The following is a 26,462-nucleotide window of genomic DNA, read 5'->3' on the forward strand; positions in this document are numbered from 1 at the left end:
CAGAGAGGTTATTTTACCTCTTTATTGGGCACTGGTGTGACTGCTGCCGGAACGCTGTGTCTAGTGCTGGTGCCCACAATTCAAGAAGGATGTTGATAAATTGGAGAGGGTTCAGAGAAGAGCCTTGAGAATGATTAATAGATTAGACAACCTGCCTTCTAGTGACAGACTCCAGGAGCTCAGTCTATTTAGCTTAACAAAGAGAAGGTTAAGGGGTGACATGATCACCGTTTATAAGTACCTACATGTGGAACAAATATTTAATACTGGGCTCTTCAATCTAGCAGAGGAAGGTCTAACATGATCCAATGGCTGGAAGTTGAAGCCAGACAAATTTAGACTGGAAATGAGGTGTAAAATTTTTACCAGCGAGGGTAATTAACCATTGGAACAATTTACCCAGGGTCATGGTGGATTCTCGATCACTGACAATTTTTAACTCAAGTTTGGATGTCTTTCTAAAAGATCTGCTTGAGGAATTCTTTTGTGAAGTTCTCTGGCCTGTGCTACACAGGAGGTCTCGTCTGGCTTTAGAATATAGGAATACTTTACTTAGAAATTCTTGGGCTAGGATTTGTAAGATCCTGGACAGGCTTCCAGTGTGACTTTGGGAAAAATCACTTAATGTTTGTACCTTGGTCTTCCTGTCTGTAAACTGGGGACAACGATACCTCTTCCTTCCCTGACTTGTGAGTGTTGCAGTGATGAGCCCCAGAGAAAAGCCTATAAGTAAAAACTAGCCCATAAATATGGTCTGAAAAAACAAAACAAAAACTGCAGACAAATTAAGCCAGTAAAGGTTAGTCTGATTACACCGGAAACCCAAGTAGGACCACACTGGCCCTAGGATATGGACTTCTAGGATATGAATGAGCTTCCCACATCACTGTCCCTCTCCCATGTACTCAAAACCATACAGTGGCCTGACAGCTGAGAAAACTCAGACCCAGGCGCATGCCAATTGCTGACTCTTGGGCCCCGGCTGGTTAGTTATGTGCAGGCAGTGGGGTGAACAGTTAAGATGGACACTTGTTTAAAATGCTCTGACCGTTCATGTATGCACAGATGGTTTCTCCCCAACTCAGAGAGGCCTCTGCAAAGCAGCATCTAGCCTGGCATCTCCCATTAGTGTTAAGAGGCACTGACCAAATCCTTCAGTTTCTCACACTCAGGATGCACCCGTAAAGTACAGCTCTATTCTGGTGAGTAAGTAGGAAGGGCCCTTCTTACTAACCAGGCCTGCATCCTGTGTGTATGCAACCAGATCTGCTGGCTTGAATCACTAATGCAAGCTAACACAGCAATGGGACGGAGAGGGGGAGTTTGCGCTGGCTCAGGTCTCATTCACAGAACTGTTAGCTACGTTCCAAATGCAGAACATTTGTGTCCATGATGACTCTCCAACCCCGGGAAAGTCTGTGGGATCAGCTGGTAGAAAGCCATACGCAGGTTTTCACTTATAAACTCAGCAGATCTGATCCGGAGTCAGGCACACACAGCAATTAAGCCCCATGATGCCATTTTCAAAGTGCCTCTTTTTCAGAGCAGCACCTATTAAGGGCCCAATCCTGAGGGCTGCCCTGGACACAAATGGAAGTCAATGGGTGCTCAGCCCTAGGACAGTCTGGCTCTAGAAAATCTTCAGACCCTATAAGTTTTTAAAATTATTTCACCCTCCCTGCTCCATGGGGACTGATGTGGCCAGCAAGTGCCCTCCTGCGAGACGTTTGAAGCTTTGTCTCCCACTTTGATCCCTTGTTTCTAAGGCCTTAATATATATAACATAAGAAAATGTAATCTAACATTAGGTCTCAGCTGTGCATATAAAAACACAGGCATAGAAAATCTGGACTTTTCACTAAGGGGGATGGCAGATCTCCAGACAGTTCAGAAGCGGCCGGAAGCCCAACACAACTCACCCCCCCATAACTCCTATTAACTCCAACAAATTGTTTATTGCACAACAGAAGAAAAATGTTGCCCCTCTCCCCCCATCAAATCTTTCCATGTGTGCTGCACGCGTAGGCTATTTCTGCTTTCCCTGCCACCCCCACGGGGAGCTGGCTTTATACCCAGGGAAAGGTAACAGCCGCAATTATTACACACACTATCCCACAGCTCCTCGCTTGTTAAAGAAAACAAGAGTCCCTTTTGTGCCCGAAATAAAAGGAGATACCTTAATTAGAACAGTGCAGGTTGGTGAGTATTAAACACTGAGCCCAGCTGCTGTATGCCATTAAATTCATAAAAAAAAAAGGGGGTGGGGGTGGGGGAGGGCAGTCTTAACGAGATTACACACATTGACTTTGATCAAGACACAAAAGCACCAAGGCGTTCCAGGGTTTTTATTGCTGTCTTCGGGCTACATTTTAATGGTTACATTAGAAACATGAGAATGCAGGCTGGGAGATTTGGGAGAAGGGAGAGAGCCCGAGCATGCCTCGTGAAAGGTCCTGGTTTAATCAACTGCGGACTACAGGAAGAGGGTAGGGCTGGGGAACAGATGAGCAGCAACTTATTAATTGCTTCCCCCACACAAGTGCCAGCACCTAACCCTACGTCCTGCTGGAATATCCCCTTCCCTCCTGCCTGGTGAGAGTCAGGCTCTGGGCGTGGCCAATACACAGCAAACCCAGTCCCCATTTACCCCACCACACAGCAGTGTGGGGAGGGAGGGGTGAGACCAAATTTAATCACTCCTCTCCTTGGAAAAGTGAGCGTTAACCCCTTAATGCCAGGAGCACAATCTTCTAGGGATTCAGTCTTATTGCAGGCCGCAGGATGCTGTGAAGTTGTCAGTGGAACAAAGGGGCTTGACAGAAATTGAAGAGTGCCTGAGCCTCTGAAGGGCTCACAATAGGAGCTGCTGGCCTAAAAGACCATCTTGGGATGGCGGGGAGCAGAGGGGTGAAGGAAACGGAGGAATAAAATCCAACATGGAATAGAAATGCTCTATTCTCCGTTTGCAGCCAGCACTGAAGAATTGGATTACACCTAGGATCAGCGGTGCATACCCTCATCTGAACACCTTACTGCTACGTAGCTGTGCAAGAGTTTTTTGCAATGTGCTGCTAAATGCCTAAAAAAGCCTGTGTAATCTAAGTAGTGACAGGGGTGTAGCTGAATAGCTAGAAAATACAGCCCCAGGACAGTTGAGTTACTGAGGTTACTATTGATACCCAGTGCTGCAGGCATTTCACCATCCCAGTAACTTTTCTCAGCCAAAATATTTAACAGGCGGTATCTAAAGGCCCATCGCCAGGTTAGCTGAAGCTCCAAATTTACAATGTGTTCTGTAAAAATAAGACATTACAGGACCTAACAGCAGCAGCTTTTAGAAGAGTGCTAGTCCCCATACATCATTTGCCACCCAACTCTGTAGCATCCTGCTAATGCCGGAGCACCACAAAGTGAAAGTGACTAGCTCAAATCTCCATTGCCCAGGCTGAGTGAAATGAGAGTTATGGTCAACATCAGCAGGGGATAATAAAAGTCAGGGTTAGGAAAGGAAAGGGCATCACTAACAAAATATTAATTTCAACACAAGCGTGTCCCTTTGAAACTAACAAAAACGCAAATTCTGGGGGCACTGGGCCACCTCTTCTACACTTCCAATAGTGCCCAATTTTCCAGACAATCAACCACACTAGTTAAAAACTGCATGATGCTGTTTCAATTATTCAGAAGAGGGGAAGGAAATAGCACCGATGGGTGCTGCACAGGCCAGTGGATCCCAGCTAAGTGGCTCTAAACTGGGGTCCAAGCTGCAGCTGCACAGTGCAGGAAACTCCTTTGGAAGTCAACAGGAATTCCACACGTGGCGCTGTTCCAACACTGAGCCCTCCCATCAGTGAGTAAAGAGTGAGCAGGACCACTCTTCAGGGAGGGTAACTCAAGCCCAGCTCCGCCCAATGAAATCAAACCGGAAGGACTTAAATCTGACCGGTGTGTTTAATAAAAGTTTGGGCACCCCACATACGCAGAACCCCACTGAGCCCATTTCCTATTAAGCAAGAACCTCTCCTGCAATGTAAGTACATGTCTGGGGAGAGGGAGAAGTCTACGAGTCAATGAGAAAGCAGCCGAGTGCCTCACCAGAGTCCGCAGCCAGCATTCTTCACAGTGCACATGCCAGCACTGAATGGAAGTCAGGGGCATTGTGTAAGAGTCCTGAAGAGAAAAAGCGAAGACATTCTCGTCACATAAAAGGCTGGCTGATTCCCAGCCTACAACTATGTCACCAGGGTATTCGCTTTGGGGAGGGGGCAGGAGAAGAGGGCAGTTACCCAGAGTAAATGCTTCCCATTCCTCCCATCTTAATAAGAACACAGCTCAGGAGTTGCTCCATATACAGTGAGCCAGATGTGATGCATCAGACAGAAACAAAGCACAGAAATCAGGCAAACTCTCACTGACTTCAGGACTGAGTGAAAACTAAGCAGGGATCTAAACTTTAGCTCAAGAGTAACAGAGGTGGAAAGTCTCCTGTAGGCCATTTCTTTGCCTGACAGAAGTCCATAACCCACCTGGTGGTGACATGGCTCATCCTGGTTAGCTAGAGTGGTACGTCTAGACTGCAATTTTATAGCCCCATGAGTCTGAGTCAGTAGACCTGGGCCAGCCATGGTTATTCCATGGGTCTTTTATAGTAGGGAAGTTGTGCCCACGTACCATTATTCCAATGGAAAGGTCACCAGATTGTGCAAGAGCAGAGATAAGGGATAAGATTAACTCTCATCACAGCTGCCCACTCTGCTGGAATAGCTTAACTAGCTACCAAGAATACTGTAGTCATTTCAGCAGCACCTATTCGCGCGCTAGTCTTTTCAAGTGATTTATTAATGAGGGCAGGAATCAACAACAGACAGTACGTCAGCCCTAGAATCAGAGATGGGAGTCTGCCTGATCCATCTTGCACCAGCCGTTTCACTGGCAACTCCATCCAAGCAACATTTTCTTCTTCTATTGACCCATGGGACAAACAGAGCTCGGAAATAAAACCAGACGAGAGAGGCAAAAATCTGCAGACTCTGAGCCATTAGAGGGAGCTGCAGCCCTTCTTTAGGGAAGCCAAAGCGACAACACACATAAAACTAACAGGACACAGGCAACTTTTAAATGCATAGGCAAAATTCTTGCCTTCAAGCCACATGGAGGGTCTCAAATCACGCATTCTCCTCTCCTTAGGGATGTGCAACTCTGCACATGCAGGAAGAGGAAAACGCAGGCACTTGGGAGTCTGCATGGTCAATTTGAAAGGGGAATGCTGTCCCATGAAGTTAGAAATTTCTGCTCCTAACACAGACTGCTACAAACACCAATGAAATGATATAACTGATACACACACACAGAAACACCTGGAAAGAAACTTGCAACGCATTTAGTCAGAAAAAGGAAGAGATTTTTTCCTTGTGTAAGGACAGGGATGGATTCACCTTACCAAACTAGTAGGATTCACCCCTTTCCCCACCTCAGCAAAGACAAGTCAAAGGTACCGAGACGTTTTCTGATTCATTGCCACAACTGGAGTGCTACTCACCATGCAAATGAGACATTTATAGCGGTCTCCACGGGAAAGCTGCCTTTCTAACTCCCGGACACGAGCCTTTAACGCTTCAAATGTTGTCACTGCAGAGTCTTCTGTAATTCTGCAAGAGATGATGAAAGTCAGGGCTACTTGGTAATGCTTTACAAAAGTTAAATTCATGGTCCTTTTGGTAGGTGCAGAAGATGCAGTGACAAGGTCCAAAGAAACAAATTCAGCATATGCAAAGGACTATTTGAAATGGAGGGTTATTAAGAAGCCCATGGTTTGCATTCTTTATGCCAGAAGCTCTGGCAAACACACTGGCATGTAAAGCCTCTGCAGAGATCTGAAAAAGAGAAGGATTTTGGGTAGGTAACATTATACAGAACGTGTTTAAGCAGAAACTAAATGGTGGAAACAGGAGTCACGGCCCTTTACTCCCTTCTTTCCCTATCACTGCAAGAGGCCCCAGGTCAATGTCATCCCAACAAAGCTCAAAGTACTGCTCTAGAGCTGGGAAGGTGTGTTTCTCTCAAGAGCAAAAAGTAGTCTTATCACATGGTGGTGACAGCACTCTTTCCTTTCCACTAGTACCTAAGGAGGATGTTAAATAGAAGCTATTAACATAGACATTTTGAAATAAGCAGCCCAGATAACTTGCATCCAAGAGTTTTAAAAGACCTGGCTCAGAAGACAGCTAATGCTGATTTTCAATATATCTTGGAATACTGGAGAAGTTCCAGAAGACTGGAAGAAAGCTAATGATGTGCCAATATTTAAAAAGGGTAAACGGACTGACCTGGGTAATTAAAGGCCTGTCAGTCTGACATCGATCCTGAGCAAGATAATGGAGCGGGTCATAAAGAACTTGATTAATAAAAAATTAAAGGACTTGACTAGAGGTGATTATAATTAATTCCAATCAATGTGGATTTATGGAAAAGAGATCCTGACAAATTAACTGGATACCTTTTTTTGATGAGATTACAAGTTTGGTTGGTAAAGGTAATAGTGTTGATGTAATATATTTAGACTTCTGTACAGCATTTGACCTGGTGCTACATGACATTTTGATTAAAAAACTATAGAGATGTTTAACAGGGCACATGTTAAATGGATTAAAAGCTGGCTAACTGATAGATCTCAAAATGTAATTGTAAATGGGGAATCATCATCCAGCAGGTGTGTTTCCAGTGAAGTCCTGCAGGGATCAGTTCTTGGCCCTACACTATAACATTTTTATCAATGATCTGGAAGAAAACATAAAATCATCCTTGATAAAGTTTGCGATGACAACAATTGGGGGAAGTGGTAAATAATGAAGAGGACAGTTTACTAATACAGAGCAATCTGAATACCTTGGTAAACTGGGCACAAGCAAACTGTAAATTTTAATATGGCTAAATGTAAATATATACTTCTAGGAACAAAGACTGTAGGCCATGCTTACAAGATGGGGGACTCTATCCCAGGAAGCAGTGACTCTGAAAAAAGATTTGGGGGGTCATGGTGGATAATCAGCTGAACATGAGCTCCCAGTGTGATGATGTGTCCGAAAGGGCTAATGCCATCCTGGGATGCATAAACAGGGGAATCTCGAGGAGGAGGAGTAGAGAGATTATTTTACCTCTGTATTTGGCACTGGTGGAATAGTGTGTCCAGTTCTGGTACCACAATTGAAAAAGGAGGTTGATAAATTGGAGAGGGTTCACAGAAGAGCCCAGAGGATGATTAAAGGATTAGAAAAACCTGCCTTCTAACGATAGAACCAAGGAGCTCAGTCTATTTAGCTTAACAAGGAGAAGGTTAAGGGGTGACTTGATTACAGTCTCTAAGTACCTATATGGGGAACATATTTGATAATGGGCTCTTCTACCTAGCAGAGAAAGGCATGACCCGATGCTACGGCAGCAAGTTGAAGCAAGACAAATTCAGACTGGAAATAAGGAATAAATGTTTAACCATGACAGTAAGTAACCACTAGAACAATGTCCCAACTGTCGGGGCAGATTCTCCATCACTGTCAATGTTTAAATCAAGGTTGGCTGTTTTTCTAACAGACCTGCTCTAGGAGTTATTCGGGGAAGTTCTATGGCCTGTCTTATGCAGGACGTCAGATTAGATTCTCAGGGGTTCTCAAACTTCATTGCACCGCAACCCCCTTCTGACAACAAAAATTATTACATGACCCCAGGAGGGGGGGAGTAAAGCCTGAGCCCTCCCGAGCCCTGCCACCCCAGGTGGCGGGGCCGGGGCCAAAGCCTGAGCCCCCCTGCCCCTAGCAGGGAGCCTGTAACCTGAGCCCTGTCAATCAGGGTTGAAGGGGCTCAGGCTTTGACTTTGGCCCTGGGCCAAGCAAGTCTTAAGCCAGCCCTGGAGACCCCATTAAAACGGGATTTGTGACCCACTCTGGGGTTCCGACCCACAGTTTGAGAACCCCTGGGCTAGGTGATCATAATGGTCTCTTCTGGCCTTGGAATGTCTGAATCTAAAAACAGGTGGACTGCCGCTGCTGGGATACTGGCCCTGGTAGCTCGGGACATGAATGCCACACATTGCACCAGGACAGACAGGACGCAACAGGTTTCTGATCAATGAAGTCTCACTTTTCAGATTACTGTCACTGAAAAGGAGAAGGGACGGAGCGGAAAGCCAAAAGCTGCAGACACCATATCAAGGAGCTAGATCTAAAAGCAGCTTTGCAAGCCCTGCTTGCCCATTTGCCTGGGGTCATTTTTGACAGGCAGCAATATATTGTCACACAGGCTCTGTCATGAGGACAGGCAAAGATGTGTTCATGATTCTGCCAGGCAGATAGAAAGAGTTAGTTGGCAACTGAGAAACAGGCAGACAGCAACAGCAACACTGAGAAAATGGGATGGAAGATGAGAGCTTCTGAGAAGGGTGGAGAGGAAGAGGAGAAACACAGGCCTTTCCACTGTGTAGACATAACTAAGCTCCTTTTGACTTTCCTCTTAAAACCTTTTACAAGATATTGCAGTGGGGCTGTGGATAGAAAAGGAGTTCACTGCTGAGGAACAGTGGAGCAGTTTATAATTCATTCTAAGTTAATTTCAGGTCAAATCTATGCAGCTTCCACGTCAGAAGAACGGCAAGAAAAACCCACAATCTGAGAATGTAGAATTTATTCTATGTACTCTAGTAACACCGGTATCAGAAGCCAGTCCCTGTCCCAAAGCACTTATTTAGCAAATTGTGAGCTAACAGGTGGACACAGCAAGTGGTTTGAGGCAGGGGCCATCGAAACCATCATGACTGGGATAGTAAGCAGCAGTCCCAGAACACCCACGTACTTGTTGCTTTGTGTATTAGTAATTACCATCTCTAGTCAAGGCTCTGGAAACATAACTTAGATGGCCATCTTTCTGTTGACTCCTTATAAGCAGAATGGAATCTAGCTAGTTTCTCCCACTGCCACGTTGGCTGGGCAGAGCCAACACGTTGAAAAACCCTGGGTGTGGCAGGAAAGCAAGCAGCTAGGAATTACAGTGGAAATGGATCTGGCAGTAAAGGAGCTTCAGAGTCACTTTTCTGAGCAAAACCAGAGCTCAAGAGGGTGTAGATGGAAGGGGTACTGTAGGCCTATGTGGGGTTAGGAACAATCAGTACAGAGCATTCTTTGGACACAATCCGTGCAGAGCTCTCACAGCTCCAATTCTAGCCTGCAATGCAGGATGGGCCACCAATGTTAAGGCTGCCAAGAGCCTTCTCACTTGCCCACCTGACCTGGGCACTGCTGCACTTGAATGCTGAAGGATACAGCGAGACGACGTTGGAGGCAAATTCTCCCCTCTATCTCATGGAAGGCATGAGGAGATTTCTGATGGCATTTGAGCTCTGCCAGAAACCAGATCCTCTCCAGGTAACCAAGCAGAGGTGGGTGACAGGGAAAACTTCAGTGCTAATTGAACTCTTCCATGTTCACATTAAAAGAGAGAGTGTTTCTCTCTCAGTCCCAGCCCAACCAGAGTCAGAGTTTGAAAGGGAAATTTACCAGTGCAACAACTGGAGGGGATAGCAAATGGCTTGTTTAAAGAAGTTGAAAGGGCTGATCCCATCAGCCAATTTTGGAAAGTCGCTGAGATAATTGCGCCTGTCCAGTAATAAATGAATAAAAGCAGAAAAGGACGCTGAATAGAGAGAAGCAACAGCACTCAGAACCCGCCTGATACAATGGCCAATCAATAGGAGGGCTGCAGATCAGGGCGCTAGTTAGGTGGAAAATTACCACACGGCTGTGTGCGTCACGCTGGAAGGATCCTGGACAATCAATGTGGGAGCTATCGATTTAGTTATTATCACTTCATATGCTCCAGACATTGTTAAATATACATTTATTAACAAGGCTGGGGTGCATTCAGTAGAGAGGGAGTTTTAACAAGTGCAACCTCTCCTAGCTCTGATCAAAGCTCAGCCACTAGAGCCTTTAACCTCCCGATTCCTCCCCGTCAAGCTCTACCTCAGAACAAACCCTAAGGATCTAGTCAGTGGATAAGACCCTGCCCCATCTCGTGACTCGAGAGAGAGTATTTGGCCATAAGTGCCCATCTCGCGGTTGCGATTTTGGGAAAGCCTTCTGGAGCAGCAGAAACAAAGGACTCGAGGCTCAGGGTCCAAACAAAATGAGAGCTACTCACACTGCTGCTTCCAGAGAAAGGGAGGAAATGAGGTCCACGGGAGAACCTTAGTACGTAGGAAACTGAAGCGTCTTCCAAGGAGGGGTAAAGAGAGGAGTCACTTCCCATGTGCCTGGCTCCAGCAGCGGCCACGCCCCTCAGAACACCGGCTGTTCAACTGATGTATTTTACCATCAACCAGCTGCATGTATCCTAAAGCTAAGCATCACTCAACAGCAATTCTTCCTGCAACAGGCAAGCTGGGAACTCCATCAGACACCTCCCACCCCTTACACTTGTTTGTCTGGAGCAGGCTGGGAGTGGCTTGTGCAGTGCTTAAGAAGCAAGTAATACCAGGGATAGGGAGTCAGGCACTGAAGGGGCACTGCTGGGTGAAAGCAGGTCATGTACAATTGTCCTGCTGGCCACAGAAAGCAGAATAACTAGCAGACAGTGCACGGCACGGGAGGTCAGGACTCCTAGGTTCCAGCCACAGCTCTATTGCTGTGTGATACTGGGAGAGTTATCTGACCCTTCGGCGTGACAGTTCTAAAATTTCACCCACATGGACAACCAGGCTCCCCAACTTTGGTAAACTACTTAGAGATCTAGGATGTACTATTGCTACTGAAGCTGTGAGGGCATGCTGTCTAGGTACGGCCTCTGGCGCCAGCATTTCACCTCGTCATCACTGCCCGCTGCTTTGCTGCCATGTCTCCCTTTGCCTCTCCCAGTGGTAGGGATTCAGCACACACTTGTCTCTTGCATCCTGTAGCCAATAAAGGCCAGGAGCACCATAAAGCTGGCTCACTCAGTTTCAAGACAGAGGGTCCTATGCTCACAATGTTTACAGGTGCACAGTATCTGCCCTTTGGCTGGAGAACCACAGCAATGTGACCTGTAGCAGGGGAAAGAGGCACCTAAAGCTTCGTTGAAGATGAAGCTTTGACCAAAGCCATTCATGGTCTAGTCACTAGATTTTGTGGTCAACCAGACAGCCATGCAGCCACCCACGGCCGAGGCGGCTGTGTCTGTTGCAAGACAGGAAGGAGTTTTACGAAACTGGGGATACAGAATTTGGGAGAGTACCTAAAAATAGCATCAGAAGTATATTTCTGGAGCTTGTTCACAGAAGTTTTCTTTCTACACTGAAAAAGAGACACACTTCTCCCCACTACTATTTAGCAAACCCCAACTGAACACCTGCTCTGTTCAGGTACTGGATAGCAGAAGGACAAGGATGCACTACGCAAGAGAAAATGATCCATGTGTAAGTCAATTAGCACCATTACTCAGCTATCATGGGTTAGGAGAGTCAAGTCGTCGTCCCCCCGAACCCCCAACCCGCCCTCCACATCCCGTGGTCATTTGTAAAACGTTTGCATGCATGCGATCTTCGTTTCTTCGAATTAAACCAAGCAATTCCCACCTGACGTCCCAGTGGGCAATCACAAGCAATTCCGTTAATTAAATTATCTCTGATTCTGCAGCCCTGGAATCTCTCAATATACCGAGGATTGAGTTCTCGACAAAATACTTGACCAAAAGAAAAAATAATGCTGATGTCAGCGTGACTCACTTCTGTTATCCCTTCGCGACAGGTTACGACAGACTGCCCTTTGGGAAAAGCAGCAAGAGATGTCAGATCAAGATGAGCTCAGGAATCAGAGCTGTGTGTAGGAAAAGTGTTCATCCCTGCAGGATGCCTACTGCAGCCATTCTGCAGGGATTCACTGCACAGGACAGTTACACATAACAGGCAGAGAAGAATGCCATTGCATTCAATTCCCTGTGTATTCAGAAGCCAGGCTGTGATGCAAACCACAACAACATGAGGGACAGGGAAGCCTTCGGCATGGCAGGCTCTGAAAGGGCTCCACCTCCCTTGGATTTCACTGAAGGAACTCTGTCATCAAGCGCTCTCCATAAAACATCCCTCTGGTTTGTTTATTTCAGCTGGGTATAAATTTTCCCTTCTTCATAAATAGTCACACTGTACAGAACATTCCATAAATTTTTACAGCTCCGGTTTGTATGTACCTTGTACAAACATTTAGCGCTGATTAAATGCACCACCAATAAAATTTCATGAGCTACTTTTGACACTTGATATTCTGACCTTCCTTCTCTTCCTTACACATTTATTTGTGTTTTCATTGAGGGCAGGTGGGAGAATTTACCGTACTTCAAACAAACTCATGGGCAATTGTTTTTAAATAGACTATTCATTCTTCTCAAGAAGCTTATGGGACAGAAAACACACTTCATTGTCTCTCGCTAAGGGCAGGGGTCCCGTCACTAGCCTACAATGGAATAATTTTTGGGGAAGGGAATGGATTTGATTGAATAGAATCATGATGCAACCAACAAAACAATGCAAATCCACAAGCACATAGTTGTGACCTTCCTTCCTTGCCGCAACCCCTTCTTTCCTACCACTCAGTTTACATCTGAACTAGCCTGCAAGTTCTGTGGAGCAGGGATGGTGTTTTATTAGTCCGTAAAGCCCCTGCATCGCTCTGGAGCTGTGTAAATAGTAAGGGAGGGACTTATTCAGAATCCAGGAATGGCACAGTGTGATGAGGTAGCTTTGTCTCTCACTCCCATCCTATGTCAGTCTCAATACCAGCCACAGTCCTGCACCATCTAAAGGTCACAGCCTACTTCATCTTCTGAACCGTGAAGTTCGGTTCTTGGGGACCAAAGAGTAAAAAACATTTTAGCTGACAGGCTAGCCTGTCACCCGCATTCACCTTTGTCTGCGCTCTCACCAGTAAAGGCCCTGATCCTGCAATCCAATCCATTTGGGCAGACCCATGCGGAGTCCTGCTGAAGTCTCTGGCGCTCTGCACAGGCGCTCGTGTGGACAGGACTGCAGGATTGGAGCCAAAGGTAAAACAGCATGTGACCAACAGCCAGGCAAAAAGGAGCCTTCTACAGTCATAAATACCTTTTTATCCAGAGGACTTTAAAAGGGGGCAAATGTGATACAACCACACAGTTTAAGAGCCTCAGGACTTTGCAGGAATTCCAGTGTCAGACATCTGTGGCAGACTGACTACCTGGCAACCCAGAAGGTGTGGGCTACCAGTGGGGCAGATAAACTGGGCTTTTATTTCACTGGATGAGCAGCCGAGACAGAAGGGGCCAGATCCTTCGCAGGTATAAATCTGCCTGTCACTGAGAATGCCAGTGTGCAAGTGACTCTTCTGGCAAGACGTCAATATTTTAGAAGCTAGCTTCCCCATTACCAAACTAAAAATCTCATTTATTGGGTTTGTTTATAAACTAGCCTCCCTTAAAAAGGCTGATTTATAATCCCGTAAAGGACTGTCACATGTATTGGCACGGAGGCTAATTTATTGTCCTCTAGGGGAAAAAAAAAAAAAAAAAGAAGCCCTCTTGCCTTGATTAATGTATGTTTTTGTATTGTAAGATATTAAAGAATGCTGCTTCACCTGTAATTATAGAGGAAAGTTTATTTTGGCGAAGTGCCCTGGCTCCTGGTTGCCAAGTTATGAATAATACAATGTTCCATCTTCTAATTTCCATGTTCTAAGTTGTGGATTCGGAGTGGGATGCATGCAAGGGCACACACATGTTGGGCCAAGGCTCTAGGAGTCACGAGTGCCTCTATTTTATACTTGCTTGCACAACTTGTTAATACCAGCAGCTGCTTGCCAAGCTTGGAGTTCGCTTCTGACTAATTTCATCTTGATGCAAACCAAAAACATGGTCTCTTTTCTCCCCGTAGAGGAATTATTTCTCTTACACTTGCATGCACCATCGCAATATCACTGAGGGGGGCTTACCATCGCGGGGAGGCATTCTAAGCTGCATTTAGTTGGGACCTGTGTATAGATTCCCCAAACAATTAAACTTCGGAAGAATTAATTATGCTTTCACACTCCCCCTGCACACAGAGCCCAACAACATCTTTACAGAAGCAGGGAGTAAATTCAGGCGCTGGCTGATTTCTTTGGCCTGCATTTCATCAGGACACATGCCCAGCCCCAGTCGAAACGGAACCAGATGGCACTACTGAACATTCAGAATGCAAGGAGCCTCTGAGTCGGCATGTTTAGAGCTGTCTGTAGGGCTACATAGTATCCACTGGCCACCGAGACTGATTTAAACAGGAGGTTAGAGAAATGCTGAGCCTATGCCAAAATTCTAAGTGCGCCATTTGAGTGATTACGGTTCTACATGAAATCTGGGAGATAGACTCCAGAGGTCATCCTTATTCAGATTTACAGACTATGTCCCCTGTTCCAAAGAGAAAATAAATGCAATCGCATTGCTTTACCGAAAAACCTGCGGCGATCAAAGAAAGGTCTTACCCCAGAAGACTATTTTGATGCAGCAAGATTCTCTATTGAAGCAGCAGTGGCCATTTTAGGAAGCAATTTTCTAGGCAAAATTCCCAAATATGGATAATTTTATATCTGAGACTTTAATATGTCAGGTCGCCTTTCAATGCATTACCCATACCGGTGCTGCTAGAAGTATTTCTAGCAGGGTTCACGCACGGGCTCCCTGTTGCAACACAGGGGAAGCCTCCAAGGACAGCCTGTGCCGTTTGAAAATGCAGCTCTCCCCTTTAATGCGGCGCCGTGGCACACGGAGACGACAGGTTGCCGCAGACAGTATTCCATCTTGTTCTAAGGGGATATCTAACACCGGAGCTGGAGCAGGAACTTCCAGCCTGGGTAGACAGATGCGCGCTAGCTCGGATTGAGCTAAAATACCTTACAAATAGCAGTGTTGCTGCGACGGTGTGAGCGGTGGGATGAGCCAGCTGCCCTGAGTGCGCAGCTAGTGTTTCTGACAGGACTGCGCTTGGCATAGCTGCCCCGTCGCACTATCCAGACATGCCTATTTCTAGTGCACTAGCATGTGGGTATATCTGCCAGAGCTGGAAATTGCACCACCACCTCCAGTGTAGACACACCCTAAGGATGAACCGATTTGGATTACAACGGGGCATGTCACGCAGAGATCTGTAGTCTAAACAGGCCGCGCTTCTATATTAGAGAACGAAGGTGGCCGTAATCTACAATCTTCCAGGCTGCTACAGTAGCATCGTGAATTCAAAGAGCTCTGCAGCTTTCTCAGGCCTTTAGCCTCTAGTTGATACATTTTGCAGAACTGCCAATTAATGATAATTGATTGGGAGTTACCAGGGCATCACGATAACATCTCCCCAAGGTAGTTTCCTGGAATCACACAGTCTGCCCTGGAACGTTTACACTTAGGCTATTGAATGTCTCCTTGTGTGCTGAATGAATGGACCAGAATTGGTGGCATTTCAGCTAGCCAGCTAGCTCCCTTGCTGTGAACAGAAGGCTGCATAATGCCACTGAAGGGGCCAACTGTATTTACATTAGGTTTCCTTATATTGAATTTTAACCAAGTGTTAGGCAAAAAGAAACCAGAAACCCTCAGAAAGAGACAAAGCTGAAGAGCAATAATGGTCCACCCATAGGGCCATTTCCCCCTCTGCTCCAACCACTCACTTCCCATTTGGGTTAATCTAGATTGTACCAGTCATAAATGTACTAGATGGTAAACTCCTGGCTCAGGGACTCTCTTTATGAGTCTGTCCAGTGCCCAGCATAATGGAGAGCATGACCGTGACCTCTGAATGCTACCATGGTAGCCGTTAAACAGCTTAGAGGGCCAGAAATCCATATTCTAAGCCTTTTATTTTCTGGAGTTAGTACACACAAAACTAAAGCACTATTTTATATAGCGGCCACATAAAAAATTGGTACATAACAGGTAAGCACAGCCAGGTCTGCTAATGAAGCAGGGCCTAGCTGACAATGTACTGCCCAGGACAGGGTGTTTGGTCACACGCTGCTGAAGCCTCCATCCTCCAGTGAGCTGAATGAATATGGGCACATTCTGATCAAACTCAGAATTCAGCCTATGATTAATAATAATTCTTATTCATTATTTGTATTACAGTAGGGCCTAGGCGCCCCAGTGTGTGAGGCAGCACACAAACTCTAAGAAGGCAGTCCTGCCCCGTCAAGCTTACAATCTAGGAGAAAACATTCAATCAAATCCTTGAAATACTGCAAACAATGCAATGGGGTCAAGAGGCCCTCATCAGAGGCATCATTAAGTGCAAAAGGCTGATTTTAGGGCCAACTCTCTCTGACAAGCTGCTCACACATCCAAGAGCAGAATTAAACTGCAAGAAGGCAGCTGTTTGTGTTTTATAAGCTAAAGTTTCTCTTACCTATGGAATAACCCCAATATTTCACAGGGAATCATCATCCATCTAACTGAAATACCCTCTAACGGCCCATCAGCCTCATATCCCTTTTGAAATAGCACAGCTGAGCACTTGCTGGGCCACAATTTATTTTTTACCTTCTCAGACATCTTGCTAACTCTATAGCTCAACAGTGACAGTCGAATTTCACACTGTGATAGCCCCCCATCGATTTCTCACTCTCGAGAAGCAACTCCGCAAATTAAAGTTAACAGCATTTCTGAAACTTTAAAAAAAAGAGGAGAGAGACGTGAAGGGCAAAGATGCCTGAACTGCACTTCTGACACAAAACATCCTTCCTTGATTAGTTGTGGCAGGAGGAATGTGTTGTGGCTGGGCATCACAACCTGGGGAATAGATGGCCAGCCCTCTGTGGAGATAGAGGCGGTTAGGGACTATTTAGAAAAGCTGGACGTGCACAAGTCCATGGGGCCGGACGAGTTGCATCCGAGAGTGCTGAAGGAATTGGCGGCTGTGATTGCAGAGCCACTGGCCATTATCTTTGAAAACTCGTGGCGAACCGGGGAAGTCCCAGATGACTGGAAAAAGGCTAATGTAGTGCCAATCTTTAAAAAAGGGAAGAAGGAGGATCCTGGGAACTACAGGCCAGTCAGCTTCACTTCAGTCCCCGGAAAAATCATGGAGCAGGTCCTCAAAGAATCAATCCTGAAGCACTTACATGAGAGGAAAGTGATCAGGAACAGTCAGCATGGATTCACCAAGGGAAGGTCATGCCTGACTAATCTAATCGCCTTCTATGATGAGATTACTGGTTCTGTGGATGAAGGGAAAGCAGTGGATGTATTGTTTCTTGACTTCAGCAAAGCTTTTGACACGGTCTCCCACAGTATTCTTGTCAGCAAGTTAAGGAAGTATGGGCTGGATGAATGCACTATAAGGTGGGTAGAAAGTTGGCTGATTGTCGGGCTCAACGGGTAGTGATCAATGGCTCCATGTCTAGTTGGTAGCCGGTGTCAAGTGGAGTGCCCCAGGGGTCGGTCCTGGGGCCGGCTTTGTTCAATATCTTCATAAATGATCTGGAGGATGGCGTGGATTGCACTCTCAGCAAATTTGCAGATGATACTAAACTGGGAGGAGTGGTAGATACGCTGGAGGGCAGGGAAAGGATACAGAGGGACCTAGACAAATTGGAGGATTGGGCCAAAAGAAATCTGATGAGGTTCAAGAAGGATAAGTGCAGGGTCCTGCACTTAGGACGAAAGAACCCAATGCACAGCTACAGACTAGGGACCCAATGGCTAGGCAGCAGTTCTGCGGAAAAGGACCTAGGGGTGACAGTGGACAAGAAGCTGGCTATGAGTCAGCAGTGTGCCCTTGTTGCCAAGAAGGCCAATGGCATTTTGGGATGTATAAGTAGGGGCATAGTGAGCAGATCGAGGGACGTGATCGTCCCCCTCTATTCGTCATTGGTGAGGCCTCATCTGGAGTACTGTATCCAGTTTTGGGCCCCACGCTACAAGAAGGATGTGGATAAATTGGAAAGAGTCCAGAGAAGGGCAACAAAAATGATTAGGGGTCTGGAACACATGACTTATGAGGAGAGGCTGAGGGAACTGGGATTGTTTAGTCTGCAGAAGAGAAGAATGAGGGGGGATTTGATAGCTACTTTCAACTACCTGAGAGGTGGTTCCAGAGAGGATGGTTCTAGACTATCCTCAGTGGTAGAAGAGGACAGGACAAGGAGTAATGGTCTCAAGTTGCAGTGGGGGAGGTTTAGGTTGGATATTAGGAAAAACTTTTTCACTAGGAGGGTGGTGTAACACTGGAATGCGTTGCCTAGGGAGGTGTTGGAATCTCCTTCCTTAGAAGTTTTTAAGGTCAGGCTTGACAAAGCCCTGGCTGGGATGATTTAATTGGGGATTGTTCCTGCTTTTGAGCAGGGGGTTGGACTAGATGACCACCTGAGGTCCCTTCCAACCCTGATATTCTATGATTCTATGAATACAAGTGTCCCAGAGCCAGGCAGTGGACTCAGTGGAAAATGCATCTCTGGCCCCGGACTTACAGCCTGAGGCCTTTAGGATCTAAAGCATTATATAGGTCCTCTACCATGGGCACCTGCAGAACATGTGTATACAGAGGAGGTGTAACCAGGGAAGCAGATTCCCCATGTTCCTGGGTGCACCTAAAGTAAAGGGAGATACCAGGCTCACTGACAGCTCTGAGTTCCCTTGGTTAGTTTGCCTTGCTGAGTTTTATACCCCGCCAGGCTGCAGATGAATTGCTAACTAAGACTAACCAGGATTTAGATAGAGCTACGTTGGCATGGTGATGATTTTGTTTTAAACTATTACCTGTACAGGCAATTTCTCTTCATAGCTCGAAGACAAGGGGCTAAGTTAAGAATCTCAGCCCGGCTCTCTCCTCCCTGGCAAAATCATTCTGAACTTCAGCCCCACGGGATACGCTAACACAGATTAACGACCCTACATGAACCCTGAAACCTATTCACCAGCCCTTCTGAAGAGCAACGTTACACAGTGCACTTATTACGTACTGGCGATGGCATTTCAAGGGAGAACCAGAACCTTTAAAAAATCTACATGTAACCCCCCGAGACAGGTGCAGCACTCTGCCCAGTGACTGCAGGATTCAGCCACAGCCCATCCCCACGCTGGTCACTGCTCTTGTTTTTGTCTTAACTTGCGTTTCAATCCTGCATTTGGCTGAGGGCAGGCAAATCCCTGGGGAACCAACCGCAGCACCGGGCCCTCCGAAGGTGCATTCTTCCAGGCAGGGACCTATTCTGTAGAGCCCCATGTGCACTACAGCACCAGCCCAGTGTTACTGTTACCTCTGCTTTTTCGCCTTGGCATCCAAAACCCATTAATGGTTCGACATCTACGGAGCTGGGGCTGGGAGAGATTATCCTGACGTGTGAATTCATGGCATCTTCTCTCCAGTCCCCGGCAACGTGCTGATTTAAGCGCAGATCTGTCTTTTTAGGCCAGCAATAATCTTCCGACTTCACACCCTCCCTGCTCCCATCTCCAGCGCCATGTCTGAGAGGAGAGAAGCCCCCTGAAGAGAGCCATTGCTACTTCACATGCTGCTCTCAGCGATTAGACTCTTCAGGCCACACCAAGCCAACCCAGCACCTTCGTTTGCTTCAATTCCACTAGTTTTGCCAGGGCCGCCGAGCTCCCCCTGGAATCGGTGTTTTTTTAAAGCTGCTTCAGAAAGGTCGGGGGGGAAGAGCAATGAAAAGAAAACAAACGCCATGGCTTTTCTTCTCTAAAGCCCTCTCCTAAACACAACAAGCAGCTCGTCCAGCGGAGCATGATGAGCATGAAGTGTTATATAAAGAAGATAATTATAAAGGGATTTAATGCTTGGTGGGCTTAAGTCGCAAGGTTTATAGCAAAGGTAGCGCACTTGCTTAAACAGCCTGGTGCTCTGGTTTGCTGTTATGTGAGCAGCACTGAGGGCGCTAACTGGAAGCCCAAACAAGATTTGTTTTATGAAAAAAAGAGCACAGCCCCTTCCCAGCATGGATGGCAGCTCGAGTCCCACCTCCTTCCAGTTCTGTTCCATCCCTGATTAATGATGTTGTCTGCCTGATTTATGACCCACCCCAACAGATTAGAGTTTCCCCCTTCAACCTCCCCTCCGCTTCCCCCCCGCAAAAGGCAGAGCCACACTCCGCTGGAAATATTAGAGAATTATTAAATAAACATTCATACGTCATGTCTCTTCCCATACTGAGCTCATCGCAGTCAACACTCGGCAGCCTGGGCCTGTTTGCTTTCATGCTGACACCAAACAGCTGGAGTGATTCATGGAGAGGCTGGCTACAATGTTTCATGTCATATATCATGCTAGCAGCGCTCCCTGCCCTGACTGAGATAAACTGATCAACCACAACGGACTGGAATGAATTTATGACAACACAAAATTGAGGAAAACAAATGGGAGGTGACCCAGTGGGCCACTAACCCAGACTCTTTCGCTGGCCTGCAATCTAGTTTGGTGGCAGAAAGCAAAATTGAACATTGGCACTCTGAATTAAGATGTTGGCTTTTAACCCCTGGGAACCTTGATTTCAAAATGGTGCCAGGTTACTTGGGTAACGTCTTGGGAGGGAGGGGGAAGGGAGAAAAGAGGTCACAGCTTCTGCAGCTCACAGCTAGTCCTGACACACAACTACAAGTCCCAGCAGAGCATCTCCGCTAGTGGAGGAGACCGGGCACATGTCTGAACGGTTACAGGAATCGATTACTCTCTCCAAGCCCAATGCAAAGCCCTGTCTCCAGTCCAACCAGAGGTGCGTTTCATTTGCTGAGGACTTAAGCCACCCTTCTCCCTACCATATCCCCCTTTACTAATCCTTTAGAACTAAACAGAAAATTAATGGAGTCAAGATTGGAAAGTCCCACTAAATCCCGATGCTCCGAGTGTATTAGTCCCCAGACCAATCCTAGTTCCATCTTGTCAACCAGTGGCTACCATCTGCCGTTCAAACACAGATGATGCAAGGGGCTAGGTCACTGCTAAGGGAAACAATGGAGACCTGTCATGGTACATGGAGGTGGGGAAATCAGTGTGGACTTTCCTTGCATCTCTAGGCTTGTCAATTTGCTTGCAAGAGTGTCTTCTAAGGAAGCCTGAAGTGCAAATTCCATTAACTTTCAACCAAAGTACATCAGCGGCATGCCAAAACAAGGACAGTGTACTGTATCGTATTAGCTAATTAAAAAAATACTCTCCATGCCTAGACTTATTTTTGGAATGGGGGAAGGAATGTCATTCTTATAACAGTAGGATCAATACATGGAATCACTACTAACTCTATTACCCATTGTTCGAAATGGAGAGCACAGCTGACACAGGTGATAAACCATGTGCTTCTAAACTTTTTAAAATGCTAATCAGATGCTACATGGAGCTTAACACACCAATCAATAACACCCAGATTTAAAAGCAAAAATTAAAGTTATGAACAACGGAGCAAAGTGCTTCGGCCTAGAACTTGCTGCAAGCGCCATCCCAAACAAGAAAAATGAAACCAATTTAGCTCCAGATTAAGAAACAGGAACTGGAGATGAATCAATTTAGCCTGTTGGGCTGGGTCACCATATATCATGGCTCCTCAGCAGAGTGGGAAGCAGCCAGACAGTATGAAACACCTCCTCCCCCGCTTTCTGTAGGATTCTAGGTCTGATCGCTGTTATCAATTAATTTAACTCAAACCCCCCCAACACACACAAACATGCAGAGCATCCAGGCTCCTTAAACAGCAGGACAGAAACTATATCACACACACACGTCACAGGGGAAAAAAGGGAAAGGTGGGAATCCACCTCCAACACCATCTTACTGTCTGATCCTGACGGAAATAAAGGCCTTTAAATAAAAGCACCTCAGCACTCCTCGTTCCTTTAAACGAGGAATTTCTTGGGAAGAGTTAATAAGCCAGTAAAGCTTTACCTGTAATTTCTAAGGAGTTTTGCCTGCCTTCCAGCAGCTCCAGCAGGACTGGGAGTTGAACTGGGGCAGGGTTATGATGGGACAGGACGAATGCATATATTTCACAATATAGTTATTCTACGTGTTGTCTGGAAAGTCCTTGGGGATCCTTCAAAAGACTCTAGACCAAGCTTTAATAACCTGATCAAGGAGGTAAGGTCAATTTGTCACTTGAGCTCAAGTGTTCTGGAAAGGGTCAAATCCTTTTAGCTTTTCAGCAGGAGTGGATTTGGGAGGGTAGAGTCGCTGACTCTAAGGACAGCTTAGGAGGTCCTACGGAAGGATGGGCAACAAACCAAAGGAGGGGGAGACAGAGGCCAATGGATTATTGCTAAGGGATTCAACACCTCTGACACAAAACACAAGAGTAGCTACTTTGAAGCTAGGTCTCCTGTTGCAGTGTTGTCAAATCCCCAAATTCTATGGTTTTGGTTTCAACCCACTGATTGAGAAGCATGAAAACATCAGATCTACATAGAGTATGAGCAGTGTGGATCACCCATGTCTGGGACACATGGGTAGAGAGGTTTTAAAACAGAAAAAAAAAAAGGTCCCAAGACCAGATGTCGGGGCAGCAGAGAATTACCTCAGCTAACACCTAACCATGCACTAGTGCTTCTTAAAGCTTTAGCTGTTAGACGTCTCCAGTCTGTAGGGGACACAGAACCTGAAGTCAGGCCTGGGCAGGTCGATGAGGAGAAGGAACTGGATTTCAAACGAATCTGAGATAAAGTTATTTGGAATCTGCAAGCACAGAGATTTTCCCCACTGCTTCGGTCTCATTCAGAGTCATTTTATTCCTTACCTGATCAGTGCTGATTTTAGGCAATAATTGACTCTCTCTTTAAAAAGGGAATTAAAATGATCCATGACAGCAGTGGAGGATCTTGAGAGTACTAAGCTGGGATTTCCAGAGGCCCTCACACGGCCAGGTGCCCAACAGCCAGGGTTTCCCCACAAGCCTTTAGAAGAGGGTCAGAAGGGGCAAGCCACTCTGAGGTGGGCGGGGGAGAAGGCATCCCCAAAAGAGAGAAATCTGAAACAAACAGTGCCAAGGGCATGACATGGCTCCATCCTAGGCCATGCGTACGTGCATGCTGTGGCTGGAAGTAGCTAGAGAAGAAGATGATCATCACACAGCTTAAATGCTGGGTCGCAGGCTCCTGAATCAGGGGCAGAAGGCTGCAGATGAAACATGCTCAGATCCTGGGAAATGGAGGTTCAGGGTGTCTCCTACTAGTGACCCTCTCTGGCTCACACAAGGACCAATGCTGACTGGCTCCATGGCGAAGAGTATTCAGCTTTTGTCCTCAAATGGCAGCCTTTGGGCTGGTGCGAGTCCTACCCATAGATAGAAGGAGGATGGAATAAATAGGTACCAAGGCAGGGTCTGAGCGGTCAAGGAGAGAGAGCATAGGGGCTTCCTTTAGGAGAGGGATTCTGAAGAACACAGGGAGCTTACCAATAAAGCACACAGCCACCCCCGCTCCATACCACATGCCTGCTGGAGATCACTGCACTGAGCGCCAAGACACAGAGGTGGGGTGTTTCCTTTGTGGACGAGGAATTGCTACGGAGCATGAAAAACAGAAGGCCTCACCCCATGATGGTGGAACCCCCAGTTATCAGCCACTTCAGACAGCGGGAGCTAAGAGCGGAGATAATGCAATGCTGATGTTTGGGACGGAAGTAGCTTATTTCAGGGATAACTGCTTCAGTGGTCAAGGGTCCAAAATATGCCAGTGCGTGCCTCTTTGAGTTACCCTGACGCTCAGAGAGCTGGGGGCAGTTGTTTCACTTCCACAGAATGGGCAGGACTGTGCGCTTTATACTCACTTTTCGATGTCGCTGTTCTTACAGGTCTTTTGCAGAGCCTCCTGTTTACTGCTCTCCCCGTTACTCGTCGAGGGCATGTCTGTAGAGGGAAGGTACAGGGCATTTAATAAAAGGAAAGAGTCTAAATGTGTAACAGGTGCAGGAGCAAAGGACCCAGGAGTCACTTTCCCAGAACCAACACTGCCTGCCTGTTCCTGGCTGTCTGAAAGGCCTAAGATCCAAGAAGGAAAATGAAAATTCCACCCTTGCCTCGCTTCCAATGGACGGCCCCGTGGCATTTGCTGGTTGTACCAGCTAAGATTTATTTCAGAAAAGGTTTGCTACAGCAGCCATGCAGACCGGGTTTCCAGCAAGGCAGGACTGGATGAAATTCCCCCCACAAGAGGGAAAAAAAAAAAAAAAAAAAAAAGCCAAGATTTTCCAGTGACTGAGGGATTTTGGGCACCCAGCCAGAGATACCTTAAAGAGTCCTGACTGAAATTGCTGAGCACCTGCCCTCTGCAAATCTGGCTCCTACAAGGTATCTTAAACGGGGCACTCAAAGTCACTAGCCACTTCTGAAAATCTCGGCCCAAGAGTCCACCCAGAGCAGCTCGTGATGTGTCTGGGTGACAAGTACTATAGAAATGCAAGCGAATACCAAGCACTAGTGCTGTTGTTTCTTCACCAGCCCTCCGACACGGCTACATTTAATTCGCTGTCTGTGGTAAGTCCTCCAATTTCCCTTATCTAAGGCAGTTTATTCTCTCTTCTCTTAGGAAGCTATGTGGGTGCTGTGTCACTTACAGGAAAGTGATTAAGAACGGAGAATATTTAATACACTTATTTATCATGCCCTTGGTGAGACCGTATTTCCTCACCCTTCTCTTCCCCTTCCCAGGTCCAAGCCCCACACTGGTTCGGTACTGTGCAGTTGCCCAAGCCCCTGGTTGAGGACTCTTATGAACAGAGGCCTGGGCGTCAGGTGCCCAGCATTCTATTCCCAGTTCTGCTACTGCGCTCCCTGGGCGACCGAGGGCAAGTCTCCTAACACCCCTCGCCCTCAATTCCCTCTTCCGGAAAGCAGGGATGACAGCACTTACCCAATGTTGTGATGTGCTTGGGGCTCTACAGCGGGAACGTGTCCAGTTTTATTACTGGCGGGCTGCTCACACTTCCCACTAGTTTGTTATTGTAGGGCTGGGTATGTGCCTGGGGTTTAAAAAAACCCCAAAGATACCCAAATGAGTATCAACGTAAATCACAGCTCAAGCCATTTTCTTTGTTGCAGATCATTCCTGTGGGCAGCCTCTACCACGTATCCTCAGCTGGGACAGAAGCCAGGACCTTCCATGCTAAAAGCACAGGCCTCTGCCACTTGGGCTAACGGAAGAACTCCCCGGTAACAGCAACAGGAGGCACTATTCTCTTACGCTGACACCAGAGGTGACATTATTAATCTCCTTTATCCTTTTAAAAATGGGAAGGCAACAAAAAAGGGCAGCGTTAACATGTGTCTGGGTCAAGCCACCAGCAACCGAACAGCGGCACTGGGGAGTGAAGCTCTGACAGCTGCTTAAGTGAATGGAGGAGGATGACCCAAGGCAGTGTGGTTTCTGCTGGGGAGGGAGAACTTCCATTACCATGTCCATTATTGCACAGACACTTCCTGACCAGCTGGGCAGGCTCCTCAGATACCATGCTACCAGACACTCCTACCACAGAGGGCAGTGCCCCCAGGACACCACCCTCACTACTGGACTGCTGGCCAGAAAACTCCCTGTTCTCTACAGATGTGATTCCAGTCTGACCCTCAGTGCCAAGAGACAAGATATGGCTCCCAACACAAGAGACCCCACTAGTTACCAACTGGCATCCTGTGTCACCAGGCCAAGCAGTCACCAGCTGCTTTGTTCCTTTAATTCAGACGCTATTTTATGACATCATTCAGTTCAACAGGAAGTTGGTGCGGCCTAATGGTCAGAACCCAGGAGTGGGAGCCCAAAATGCCAGAGTTCTAATCCTGTCTCTGACTGACTCTCTCCAAGGCTTTGGGCACGTCTCCACCTTGGGGTCAGCCCCTCAAAGGCCCATGATGAGGAATATGTGCGGGGACCTCGGAGATCCTCAGAATAAAGGTGTTCTGCAAGTACCGAGTATTGTTAATGATACTGGTTGGGATCAAAGAACTATGTATACACAAGATGCGTCTATTGACATGCAGTTACAATGACCACCACGGAGGTAAGTGGCTGCAACTCGAAAAAAGCGTAAGATAAAACCCCCCTCCCCCATCCAAACCTGCAAGAGAAGATCTTCATGTTCAGGATGGAACAGTAATTTATGGATCTAACACTCACCATCGCTGGCCCATTTGGAAAACTCTGGCGTTATTCGGGTACTGGGTGTGCCACCACTAGAAACAGAGAAGAGAACAATGTTGAAAGCAGGTCACGGAGAGTCCGTGGCTCCTACAAGCTCACAAGCCTCACTGGCTTTTGTAGGTTTCAACAGCTTAAATACAAACATTCCCTCCCACTTAAATCTGGGCATCAAAGCGAGGGACTAGCCTTCTCTAGAACTGGGCTTTGTGCTGGCAACTCCCGCTGGTCTAGTCCTAGCCCTTGCCCACATAGTCTCTGTTAAACCACTCAGTGGTTGTGATGTTGACTGAAGGCTTTGGATCCAAATTCCTTCCCTTGTAACCTAAAGC

At 46.8% G+C, this 26,462-nt stretch overlaps 1 protein-coding gene across 5 annotated transcripts in view; it reads right to left on the minus strand.

Moving 5' to 3' along the window:
* The window catches only part of RNF220 (ring finger protein 220), a 334,084-nt gene that overhangs the window by 12,305 nt on the left and 295,317 nt on the right, over nucleotides 1–26,462 (minus strand). For all 5 annotated transcript variants that reach the window (XM_084636163.1, XM_084636161.1, XM_084636164.1 and 2 more), the window contains 4 exons: nucleotides 26,110–26,165; nucleotides 23,771–23,849; nucleotides 5,540–5,648; nucleotides 4,096–4,170 (listed from right to left, as the gene is read on the minus strand). In XM_084636163.1, coding sequence (XP_084492289.1) covers nucleotides 4,096–4,170; nucleotides 5,540–5,648; nucleotides 23,771–23,849; nucleotides 26,110–26,165 — 319 coding nt within the window. The remainder of the gene's footprint in view (nucleotides 1–4,095; nucleotides 4,171–5,539; nucleotides 5,649–23,770; nucleotides 23,850–26,109; nucleotides 26,166–26,462) is intronic.

The sequence above is a fragment of the Lepidochelys olivacea genome, assembly GCF_965140295.1.
Source record: "Lepidochelys olivacea isolate rLepOli2 genome assembly, chromosome: 8".
Classification (NCBI taxonomy): domain Eukaryota; kingdom Metazoa; phylum Chordata; order Testudines; family Cheloniidae; genus Lepidochelys; species Lepidochelys olivacea.